Source organism: Trachemys scripta, chromosome 3 (assembly GCF_013100865.1).
Source record: "Trachemys scripta elegans isolate TJP31775 chromosome 3, CAS_Tse_1.0, whole genome shotgun sequence".
Classification (NCBI taxonomy): domain Eukaryota; kingdom Metazoa; phylum Chordata; order Testudines; family Emydidae; genus Trachemys; species Trachemys scripta.
This window is the reverse complement of record NC_048300.1, coordinates 102711185-102724280: the sequence shown is the minus strand read 5'-3', so window position 1 is coordinate 102724280 and position 13096 is coordinate 102711185. Positions and strand designations below refer to the sequence as shown.

The following is a 13096-nucleotide window of genomic DNA, read 5'->3' as shown; positions in this document are numbered from 1 at the left end:
ATAGAAAAAAATCGGTATTAGAATGATAAGGATGTGTTCAGTATTTAGACTCTATTGCATGCTTGTGAGTTGCTGCATGCATTAATCTTACTCATAATATTTGTGTTCCATATTGTTATGCAATACTTAAGTGATTGTATTGTGAGCCTCTGTGATTGTATAATCGCCATAGAGGAGAGAGACATTAATTAGTGTGAAGAGCTGCTTTTCTACAGAAATTGTTATGCCCCTCCCAAAACAGGAGGCCAATCAATATCAGGCAGGCTATGGCTGGATCTTACAACTGGAAACTCCCCACATCTGATAGAGGAATTATCGAAAAAAGAACTCAAGACTCTTATTGTTCTGCTCTCCTCCCCATGAAGATGAGTCATGCAAGTGGACTCTTTCCATCAGCTGAGTTTGCAGCTCGAGCACATGGAAGGAGGGGGATAAAAAACCCATAAAAAAGTAACCAGGGATCTATATGCTGCTTGGACTCTGGGTGGAAGGGAAGGTGTTTCTAGGCATAAGGAAGAGATCCCCAGCTGCTTAGCCTGTCTTAGCCCTAAAGGTCAAACAGCACAGCTGATTATAGAAGCCTATAGTAGCTTTTGAAACCTAGGGACCATAACTCATTTGTGTGTCTATGTTCACTTGTTTTAACCTTTAAGTAACTCTCTAGTTTCCTTTTCTTATTTAATACATCTTCATATAGCTTATTACAGGATTGGCTACAAGCGTTGTCTTTGGTATGAGACCTAAAGTGCAATTGACCTGGGGTAAGTGACTGGTTCATTGGAATCAGGAGTAACCTGAATATTTCTGTGATTCTTGGTGTATGGAGCAATCTATGTGGATGGCAAGACATACTGGAATATCCAAGGGGACTGTCTGTGACTCCTTGTTAAAACTGTTAAAGAGCCTGCGGCGTTTGCAGGTGGTTGGTGAAATCTCAGCTTAGAACTCAACAATTAGGGGTTATAAGGCCAAAGACTGAGGCCAGGTCTACACTACAGACCTATACTGGTATAACTATGTCACTCAGGGGTGTGAAAAAATGCATCCCCCTGAGCAATGCCATTATACTGACTTAACCCCCGGTGTAGACAGCGCTTTGTTAAATGAGAGCTTCTCCCCGTCGAGACAGCTACCGCTTCTCGGGCAGGTGGATTAACTACACAGATGGGAGAAGCTCTCCCATCAGCATAGTAGCATCTTCCCTAAAGTGTTGCAGTGGCACCGTTGCTGTAGCACCGTATGTGAAGACGGCAGCAACAGCAGTGGTCATCAGGGGAGAGCCAGGGGGGTGGGGTAGGGGGGAATGAGAGATAAAAAGGGCCTGGAGCTTGAGGAGTTTGTTAGAAAAGCAGCATGAATTCCAAGGAAAGCAGGTGAAAGAAAGGAGGTGTGGGGGGGTTGGAATAAGAATGGCAGGAAGTTGGGTGTGAACACGTGGGAGAGGAGTACAGTGTAGGAATGGAGGATTGGCTTGGACTGAGAGCGACAATCACCAGAGATGAGGAGGAGATATGACTGAGGTGAAGATAAGAAGGACAGACAGCAGTGGGAGGAGGCACTGAAGCAATAGCAGGAAAAGTCAACAGAGTTGGTGTAAAGGGAGAGAGGAGGAGATGTTGGGAATCAGAGAGGGGGGGGGAAGGTGTGAGGGGGCAGAAGGTCTAGAAGGGGGAAGAGAAGCACAGGATTTGTCATGTGAAAGTGGAAGAAGGCAGAGGAGGGCTCAAAATTCATTGCTCCAGCAGGGATCCAGGATATGGAGACACATGCTGGGAAAAGGGAGCATTAGTTGAGGGGCTGCTGAGAGACTCCAGGGCAGTGTGGGGTCATCCACAGGCCAGAGGAGAGAAGAAGCCAATACACCCAGCCCTCTGGAAGGATTGCTGGAAGGCTCCTGGGAAGGCGGTGGTGGAGGCAGACATCTTGGAACCCAGGCATGACAATTCTTTTTGGCTCACTTTGCTGACAGGGTGAAACAAGCTGAGTGTTTGGAGCAAACGTGACAAGTGCAGTGACAACTCACTGGCAGAGCTGGTTCAACCAAACCCTAGGCTGCCTGCAAAGTCATTTGCTTGAGGCACACTTGATAATGAAGGGGAAAGTTGTTATGGTCAGTCTCTATTGCTTTATTTTGAATTCAAGTGATGGAAAGTCAGTACTGGCCTCAGACTGGTTGTTGTGAAATGTAAACTCTATTTTCAGATTTGAGCAGTTTCACATCGAATGTTGACAAAAATGACTATTTTTGCAATGGAAATAGCTAAAACTGAATTTCTGTATGTTTTAAAAGCAAAACCATTTTTGCTTAAAGATAAATAAAAATGTCCCATTTCTTTAAAAAAAAAAACCAAAAAAAAAAAAACCAAAAACCTTATATACCAGCAGTTTTTTGGAAATAGATTTATTTTGAATTTATAACAAAATGTGAAAAAAATAACCCCAACTAACCCTTTATAAATATTTTTCACACCTCTCTCAATTACACTTAGCATTGCCGCTTCATCACTACTAACAACATCCACAAACATGAGCTTCCAGTGCCCCAGAACAGGACACCACCATCTGCCACAAAAAAAACAGATTTTGCCAGGAAACGGAAAAGTTTTGTATGAGGCTATCTGAGCTCGGAATAATATTTTTCAAAATTCTCAAGGCTTGAACTAAGGTGTGCTTCGGGAATTAGCCTGTGTTTTGCACTTTTAGTGAGCACAGAGTTAGAAGAGGATTCATGAAAGCTATAATCTGATTTTTGACCAGCTCCTAAATTATACACATGGGGCATTAGAATGAGCCTCTCTTTGCACATTCTCAGCAAAGAATGGTTATGATGCTCACACTACAGAGGGCTATTATCCATTAAGCAACAATGGTCCAGTTAAAATTGATAACTTTGTATTTATTGCCTGAAGGGTGTTTCTGACGTTATTTGACCTATTAACAAAGCTTTGTCTGGACTAGAGTTTTTCCTCCTGTGAAATTAGAGTTAATTTATGGAGTTAAACTCCTATGCCTGAGTCTCCACCATTTCCTAGAACTAGGATCAAGCTTCTGGATGGTGTGTGAAACCTTGCCCCCATTCCCCCTTTCTCCAGGGCTCATTGTTCCTCCAAGGTGTCAGTTCAATACTCCTCTCTAGTTTAGAATTCCAAAGGTGAGACAAAAATGGCCCATAAACCTAACTAAGGCTTCTCCATCTCCTGACCTATTGCAGGCAGCAAAACTATCAGGTCAGTCTGACACGGCAGCTTGAAAGACAGCAAAACAATCTCCTTGAACATCTATCTCCAGCCTATAACTAGGCTTGCAAATGACAGGATACTATTCTGGGAGACAGCGACTCCATCCCTCTGATCCAGCCCAGCAGAGCACTCCCAATTCAGTGTCTGCAAGGAACATATACGAACTAAACATCCATCAATTCCCCTCCAATCCAGCAGCCAAATAGCAGGTAGTGCAATAGGAAACCCTGCCCTGTGTCATTTCCAGAGAATTAGGAAGGTGTTGGGACTATCTCCCTGCCTATCCCAGAAGAGCACTACAGTTTATTCCCACATGGTGAGCTCACCAACCCTGCTATGTTGTGATCTCTCACATGAAATTAGCGGCCAGCTGGAAGTAGCCCAGTAGACTTGAAAGCATCATCCTTAAATTCATGCCATCGGGGTGCTTTTCATTGTTCGATACGCACACGACTCCTTTCTCCTCCTTGTGCCCGACATTCAAGCTTCCAGACACATGGAGCATGTGACTCAATCACATTTGGCAAACCTGGTCTCATCACCCCCAAATCCAAGGCCCCTCTGATGCCTCAGGTTTTTCAACGTGTCTGAACTAGCCTTGCTCACTGGTGTGGTGAAAGGTAATTGCGTGAGAAGAACCTGGGTTGCTACATAAGCCTCAAGGAAAGGAGTACTAGAGTCTCAGGTTGAGCAATTGCTCTCTGATAACACACAGGAAAAAAATAATTGTTGAGGTGTCCAAACATTCATTTCATTCTGCTGCAGGGAGGAGTCCAGAGTGATCTGAGACTAGGTGCTTCTGTCCCTGCTGCTTTATATAGCAATATAACAATCCATCTATTTACAGCTGAAGCATTGTTTTTATCAGCCTTCCTGTGTATTAAAAGTGCTTTACTTCTGGAAAAGCTACCGATCATTTTTATTTTTATAATCTGCTGCTGTTTTTAATTAGCCCACAGTTTTAACTGACTGTTGCTGAACATGGAATCATAAATGGGGAGGTATTTAGCCTAACCATCTGCTTCTATTACATGTAGATACTAGAGTAATGAGCAGCAAAAAAATACCTTTAATAAAATAAATATATACAGGAGGACCAGAGAGACAATGTTTTATACTGATCGGGGTGGTCTGAGGGCAGGGTACACATATTTCAATTACTTTCTAGACAGAAGCCTATAACTACTGTACTTGCTATGATCAGTAAAAGGCATTCTTGGATGGTGAAACCTGAAATACTGCCAAGTCTTGTCTATAAAGCTATCCAAGGTTTAATTAAATTTGGAAAGTTGAACAGCTTCATCCCCACTTTGGTCTGCCACCTTTTTATGTCCAGGGGTGGCAGGTTTGTATAATTTTTGGTGGTGCACAGAACAGGTCAAAGTCCCACCCCCCCCCAACACTTGCCTTGTAAGCCAATATATATATTTTTAAATAATGTAAAAATGTGTGGGCTCTGGGGTGGAGCTGGTGATGAGGGGTTAGGGGTGTAGGAAGGGCTCAGGCAGAGGGTTGGGGTGCAGGGGTGAGGACTGCGCGGTGGGGCTGGAGATGAGGGGTTCATGGTGCAGGAGGGGGCTCAGGGCTAGGGCAGAGAGTTAGGGTGTGCGGGCTCTGGCTGGGACTATGGGCTCTGGGGTGGGGTAGGGCTGGGGATGAGGAGTTTGGGGTGCAGGCAAGCTGCCCTGGGGCTGGGGCCAGAGAGGAGGACTTTCCCCACCGGCAGCAGCGAGCTCCGGGGGAGGGGCCCCCTCTCTCCCTCTGGCAGCACACTCACCTCGCACTACTGTCATTGCATGTGCTCCTAGGGCCCCTCTCAGGTCCAGGAACCCCCCTCGCCTCCCCTGTGGTGGGTACCGGGGGAAAGGGGCTGCCATCCCATGTGCGCCTCCTCCCCTGCTGCTGCCCCTCACTGTAGCCTCACTGGGGATGGAGCTGCCCTTTGCCCAGCCTGGGTCAGGACTAGTGACTGCGGGCCGGGGGGCCTCCTGTGCTGGTGGAGGGTCCTGCCAGAAAAGGGAAGGGTCTGTCTGTCCAAGGTGGAAGGGCAAGGTCAGGGTCAGCCTGCTTTGGCACTAGTGGTTGGGGGGCACTAGGACCCCGCGGGGGCAATTGATGCCAGGAGCCAGCAGAGTGTAGCGTAGCACAGAGCTGCAGGGGACAGCCACCCACTTCCTAACTTGCCGCCCCTGTTTATGTCCAAACCTCCATGAGCAACCACACGTGCCTCCGCCTTCCTAGAGCATAGCCGCTTTTAAATGTTTCTCATCTACATCCTGTACATTATCAGTTCAAACATTATACACTACAAAAACAGGATACTGCTGTACTTTCAGAAAAGACAGCGAAAGACAAGTTAAGTCTTATGCAAACCACAGGCAAGGACACTTACTACTTTCACAGTGTCTGACAGTTCTTGGAATCCCCTGAAAATCTAATAGAAAAAATTATCTCCTTTCATCTAAATGCTCAGATATCCACTCCTTGATGTCTATGTTTTTACGGGGTACTCAAACTCAAATGCAGAGATCGCTAAAAGCGGATTCAAGGTCCTGCATACCCAGTAAAGTAACACTCTACCAGTCTGATCTCTCTTATGCCGTTCCTATGCTCAGCCTGGGAACTGAGGTGGAAGCCAGAAGGGGCAAATAGGGCTTTATGTCATCTCTGTGCTTCTTATAGTCAAAGCTCATCCAAGGGCTTGCCTGTGGCTCCGGTCAGAGTAGACTCAGAATCTGTGGGTAGCAGAGAGTAACAGGAGTCCAGTGTGCTCTGGCCATGCCCCCTACTCTAAGGGCTGGGAGGAGGGTTGGGGTAGGGCCATCCTAGCAGTTGGGAAGTCCTTTGTTCAGGCCAGGCAGATTGGGTAAAGCCCTTTACATCGCTGGAGCAGCTAGTTCAACACAGAATCTGAGCTATATATCTCCTAAACAAGAATCTTTAAACAAAGGCTTATATCAATCTAGAAATGTATACACTGACGTGTACAATCCAGATACAAATCGGAGCTTCTTCCATTTGGTCTGGAACTGGAGCTTTGTTTTGGATTCCCATCTTTACTTAGGTGTTTTTCTCTCTCTTAATCATTGGTCATATATTATTGGGAGCAGTTCCCCAAAAGTGACAATATCTCCAACAGCAATGACATAGTTTGTAAGTGTTCAATAGTCTCTTGCAGAGGAAAAATAAAAATGAAGTTCGACACAAGTCACAATCATAAAAACAAACATAACAAACCACTAAAGAAAAAAAATACTCGAGGAATACCACATGATCATGCTTGTCTTGGAATTAAGAAAAGTAATCACATTAGAGAGCAATACTCCAAGGAGAGTAAAGTTAGCAACTGAAATGGAATGTTGACATGTGAAGCTGCAATACAACTCCAGCTTTCTTATTTATTCCACACCCACTGCTATTTTATGTTTCTGTGCCTTCTATGCTCAGCTACTTCTATTTCAAATTAACAGACTAGTTTGTGTCTAGTTCTGGAAATCAGAATCAAAAGCATGAATCACACCATGATCTGAAACAGTTTCATATGAGAAATACATAGATGAGAAGGGAACAAAGAACAGCTTGATTGTATTCAGAGATCATTTCTTTCTTACATAGTTTCCCTCATGCCTACACCTCTTTACTCCTTGAACCCAGCTCTTCTTTTCATCTTCGTCTTTCTGAATGAAACTCATCTTCCTCCACAACCCACTGCACAAAGCCTGAGAATACCATAGACCAAATAGTCATGCCAGACCCGCCCCAGCGTTCCACTGAGTATTGACTGATCTAGGGCTGGTTCAGAGTTCCTTTCCCTAATATACAGGGGGTATGGATGTTTCCATGGCAGCCATAATTCAACCCTGCTGCATATATGCACGATGTACACTTAAGAGTAATACAAAATATTACATGTCCAGAAAGGGGTCAAATTTCTGATACTGTAATCTGTGAAGCTGTAATCTAGAATGTACTGAGTGACTAAAAATCTCACTTATAACATTAAGTCATCAACATAACGTTTCCACCTTGAATAATATACGTAAATCAAACAAGTCATTCTTTCACAATTTACAGTAGCCAATGTTTTCTCTCGACCCATTAAGACCCACTGATCCATGCCCCCAAGTGACTTACACCTATTTTGAAGTTAACTCCATTTTTAATCAATGGATTGCAAAGACACACAGTGTATATCCATAAGTCTACACAACGGCCTGTTTTTTAGATGAATGTTGTATGCCTTAAATTGGAGATTCTCTGTTTGACACTGTATTAGGTTAGCTAATAAATATTCTGCTCCTTTATCCTCTTGCTCTTCTCTATTTCTCAGTCAACAGCTCCTTATTACAGTGCTCCAGTGAATGTAAAGGGAATACATATCCTCAAGTTTACTTAATGAGATGGCTAGGGTTGCTTCTTGGCACTAGCGGACTCTGGTTACTTTCCAAATCATGGAAAATGTGTCCTGATAGAAACAAAGCAGCAGATTAACCACAAAGAAAATAAAATCAGATTTGGCAGCCCATACACTTCTGGGAGCCTTAATTACAAAAAAAAACATCAGAAGGAATTTTGAGAAGGCACCTTTGAAGGTCTCATCTGGTATTCCCAAACCACAATTCCAGTGCTATTTAAGCACTAAGAAATATATCAGAGCGCTTGCACTTTGAAGATACAACCCTTCTAATTTGTGTTTCCTATAATGAAGAGATTATGGGTTGGGGTTTTTTCTGGAGTGGGGGAGGGCGGGGAAGATGTTGGTAGGGAGCATTTACAGAGCTGTTCATGAAAAGAGCTGAGTGCTCGCACATGGTCAAGAAGAACTTATTAAATTCTCCTGACTTTTTTGCCGATTCAACAATGAAATCAGTGAGTGGGAGAAAAGGTCCTAAATTCTCCTCTCTTTCCAGAGGACAGATTTTTAACAGGAGATTAAAGATTGATTTACAAAGATCTCTTCCAACCTTCCACCAAAAAGCCTTCATTAACATAGCATTAAGATGTATTGCATATGGGATTTCTCTCTTTAACACACATCCAGATAATTGTCAGATCATGCCCAAAATATCAGATAATGGGACTTCATAACTGGGATGTCTAAAATTTCAGAGATGTCTAAAATACCATAGCACAATCCAAGTACTATATGAACCATGCACTAAAAAAACAGACCAAACCAACAAACAAACAAAACAAAACAAAACCCAACAACCCCAAAGCATTAGGTGATCAGTGTATCTGAAAGTAAAAAATCCAGATTAAGGTTGAATGCTGCTATCCCACTGTTCTACAGGTTGCCAAACAACAGAAAATCCAAAGTAGAGGGATTATGGGACAGCTCTTGGACCATGCCAGAATTGAGTTTGTGCAGCTCAGTTGCAAAGTTTTCTTTGAGCCCCAGGGAGGAGAGGGGATAGCTCAGTGGTTTGAGCATTGGCCTAGTAAACCCAGGGTTGTGAGCTCAATCCTTGAGGGGGCCATTTAGGGATCTGGGGCAAAAATTGGGGATTGGCCCAGCTTTGAGCAGGGGGTTGGGGTTGGACTAGATGACCTCCTGAGGTCCCTTCCAACCCTGATATTCTACGATTCTAAGCCTCTAACAACAATCCTGGCCTGTTACAGTTCCAGGCTAGGCCCTCAGGACAACTCCAGTAGCTTTAGAACTATATTATGTCCATCTATCCGGGTCTGGAAGCAGGGGCCTCTCTGCAGCAAGAAAGGTGCTCTGGTCACAACCCCTCTGCTGAGAGGATGGAGTAGCTCAGCGAGCTCTGCACCACATGGGGATTCCTTTACAGAAGCATAATGTTGAAAGAGGCCAATTAAAATAGCTTTCCAGTTGTCTTGTGCTGCCAGAGTGTAGGGGAGGACTGAGGCTATGGCTCTACCCCTGCAACTAAATGCACAACTTCTCTGTTATTCCTTCGTGTGGTTGACTGCACGTGAGAAATTTGAGGGCATGCCTAAAGCAAATGAGGAAGAGGCTTTGGGGCAACATGCTCTCAGCCAGTGGCTGTCCTCACCTCCTGTTCTGCTGGAAGGGAACATTGAGGAGCCATTCCCCGCAACCAACAAAACTCTTTTCGCCTTTTTTTTTTTAACCTTCCTCAAACAATAAAAAGCAAAAACAATTTTCTGTCAATCAAAAAAGCAATTCGATGACAATTTTATAAAAGAATTATTCCAGGATCTTTGTGCTAGCTTTTGACCAGGAGCAATATTCACTACCCTCCTGAATACCAGGGATTTCTGATTCATATTGACAGCACCACTGCCCTAATCTCATGAATAACTGGAAGTTAACCCTGCTGCCATAACCCCATCAAAACAATTCATGGCAATTAAGGCCACAATTAAGAAGAGCCAAATCAAACAAGGGCTCTCCCTGCTTGTCTCTAGAAGACAAGTAGATCCTATGGATGAATTTAAATTGGTGAGGAACCTGCACTCCATTTACTGAAATGTCAGGGTTAATGGATTAAAGTTGATGAAGTACAGACAATTAATTGCCCAAAAGGAAATGAGCTGTGTCAAATAGAGTGCACACTGTGAACTCCTATTAAAAAAGAATTTCAAAACCATAGATGCATGGGACTGGACTAGATGATCTCTCGAAGTCCCTTCCAGTTCTATGATTCTATAACAAAATAGGTTGTGAAAAGAGGCATCAGACACCATCTCTACAGGTATTCAAAAGCAACCAGGATAAACACATTTATGGGCAATTCTGTTTCTCTTGGAACCAACACGAGTTTGGTTATGGATTGAAATGGGAACAGAATCAAGCCCGTATGGGTTTAGACACAGATCCTCAAAGGTGCTTAACTTCCAAGGAAATCAATGGGAATTAGGTGCCTAAATACCTTGGAGCATCTGGGCCTTAGTGTTGTGGAGACTGGCAGTAGTGAAATGGAGCAAAATTAACTAAGTTTCCAAGGGGTCACTTCCACTCCTAACATCTAGAATGCTTTGAGCTATTTTATCTTGGAGGTGCAAAAAGATTCCTGTAAAATTCCTGCTAAGCAGCACAGACCCAATTTCCCTCTCACAGCATTTAGCTTACTGACTTAACGGGAATTACTCTTGATGTATACCAGTGCAAGTTGAGGCTCAGGCTCCCATAGATCCTCAGCACTGTGCAATCCAAAGGCCCAATCCTGCTATGCTTACACAGGCAAGGCTCCCGGTGACCTCAGTCTGAAATGGACTGAGCATGCACTACAGGACTTGGCACTAAGGGAATGTCTACACAGCAGCTGAGAGGTGTGATTCCCATTGTGGGTAGACAGACTTGCATTAGTTCTGACTGAGCTAGGATGAGAAAAATAGCAGTGTGGATATTGCTATCCTGGTGGTGGCTCGGACTAGTTGCCTGAGTCCAAGCCTGCCTGACCCCTGCTGGGTCCGGGAGCTGGTGGCCAGCCCAAGCTGCCACCAGTGCAGCAACTTCCACACTGCTATTTTTAGCACGCTAGCTCAAATCTGTCATTCCATACTGGGAATCACCTCCAAGGCATACCCTAGGTGACATCACTTGCAAACAGAAAAACTAAAGTCACAAGTACTCTTAAAAACAATTTTATGTGTAGGTATTTTCTATCAAAGTGGTTTTTACTGCTTCTTTCACTGTGGTTCCTTTTGACTTGGGCAAAAGAAGGGTGATTCTCAGCAGGGAGATATGGGAACGGTTCAGCTTGAGAGGTTGGGGTTGCTCTGTTGAGGGAGGATCCAGGAGAGTACTGGCATAGGTCAGCCAGGGTTTTATGATTTGTTTGTTTTCTATAACAACACAATAATGATTTGTAGAGGAGAGCTGAGTCAGGAACCAATAATGGTTTGGGGAAGAAGGGGTTGGGGATAGTTTATATTTAAAACAAAACAGGGAGCTAATATGGTGTGTAACTATCACTCACCTGACCAGTTTCTCTATATGGTGTCTCCCTTCCCTTCATCTCTCTCTTGTGCATTCAGCGTGAATGCTCTTTGGGACTGTCTTCTTCTGTGACTGGCAAGTACCTGGAATATTTTGGGCACCACCCCATCTAAATAATATTTCAAAGGGGCTCCATGAACTTACCTTTGGCTCAAAATTTACATTTGGTAAACATACACTTTTAATCAAACCTGAAACCAATAACTTAAAAAAAAAATCCAATGAAAACGGTTCTTTTAAAATACTATTATCCCCTGTAGCATTTGAAATCCTGCAGGCTAGAGAACTTGAAAGTGAAACTAACTATAAACAGAAGAGAAAGCTATTTTATTGTCTCATATCAAAGGTATGCTAAAGGTAAACAAAGAGCCCAGAGAAGTGCTCTGGGTGTTATATTTTTAAAATCTTTACATTTAGTCTGCAGCGTTATTAGTAACACTAGTATGGAAATTTGTTTACATATGATATTTAAATTGTCAGTGTCCCTTTGTTGGTTTAGTGGCACTCAAATTTTTGTAAAACTAAAAACAAACAAACAATGCTTTATGCCAATGACTATTTTTAGATAATAGAGGCTTAGGTGAGTGATCTATCTGCACTTTTGTTACATAGTAATCTTTCCCCCCCCCCTTCATTATTGCCAAACAAGGGTTTGGAATAAAAGCCTGGATATGAACTTCAAATAGGAAGTTCATAAGTATAATGGGCAGCATCAAAACCATCATTCCAAACACTCTCAAACTCCCAGGGCTGAATCCCCAAGCCTACCCAAAGTTCAGGGTGTTTGGATTCGGTGACCCATTGATGTCCATTACAGAAAGCAAACTGCAACTTGCAAACACAGGTCCAGATGCTGCTGCTGCTAAATCCAGATGGACAGACCTCTGCTGCTGCACAGTTCTAGTTGCAGGATTGGGAGCACAGGGTCTACTTCTGTGAACACCTAGCAAGTGAGTAAGTTCACTTTTGCGAGCTGTCCCGTTTGGCTCAAGTGCTTCCCGTGAGCAAAGCTACTCAGCCCCCCAAGTGTTTGCAGGATCAAACCCTTGGATCTGGGGATTTCCAATAAAGCCACACATCTAATAATTAATATAATAATATGGGCTGTCTCACGGGGCCACTAATTAGATGGATCTGGAGAGCCACTCCACTAAAACGTGCTTAGCTGCAATTGGATGCCACGGGACAAAACCCTCCAAAAGCTTAAACCTAGAAGGAGCAAGTTCAAGTCCCCCTGGAAAGAGGGGGCGACGCGCACACCCTGCAGGTGCCTAGGGAACGGGGCAGAAAGCGGAGGGAAAGAGCGGCTCCAGCCTACCTGGCGCCCCCGGAGAAGGCAGGAGCAGCTGCAGCATGAGAAGCCAGGTGGCTCCCGCCCGCCTCCAGGACCTGGGGGCGCACATGGGGCGAGCGGGCGGGAAGGACTCACATCTTCCGACTCCGCGGGGGGCTTCTGTCTGCCTCAGCAGCGAGCGCAGGCTGCAGCTCCCCCGGCAACAGTTGGGTCCCTCCCGCTCCGGCCGCGCTGCTGCTGCTGCTGCTGGGTGCAGGTGGCGAGGAGTAAACACTCGGCGGCAGGGGCGGAGCCGCAGCTCAGTGCTCCGCGGGCCGGGCCGGGCCAGGCGAGGCGCTGTGAGCCAGCCTCCTGCTCCCTGCCCCGCGCAGAGCTGGAGAAGGGCAGGCAGGGAAGGGCCGGACAACCCCCATCAGGCCGCGGGAGAGACTAGCGCAGGGAGGCAGCCAGCTGCTGGGAGGGGCTGCAACCGCGTGCAGCCCGCAGAGACGGTGGAATTTGGACCTGAATGATGCTGGTAAGGTGGGGCTGCTTGATAAAGTGCAATGCTGGAGTTGTTTCATAAAGCGCAATTCAGGACCCCATGGGGCTGTTGAGTAAATTGCATCAGAGGCCTGGTGAGGTTTTTTT

General features: G+C 44.9%; 1 protein-coding gene across 2 annotated transcripts in view; it reads right to left on the bottom strand.

Moving 5' to 3' along the window:
- Window positions 1-12725, bottom strand: part of IL20RA (interleukin 20 receptor subunit alpha) — a 35318-nt gene extending 22593 nt beyond the window's left edge. For both annotated transcript variants that reach the window (XM_034765565.1, XM_034765566.1), the window contains exon 1: window positions 12491-12725. In XM_034765565.1, coding sequence (XP_034621456.1) covers window positions 12491-12575 — 85 coding nt within the window. In that variant the 5' untranslated portion in view covers window positions 12576-12725. The remainder of the gene's footprint in view (window positions 1-12490) is intronic.
- Between the last annotated feature and the right edge of the window lie 371 nt (window positions 12726-13096).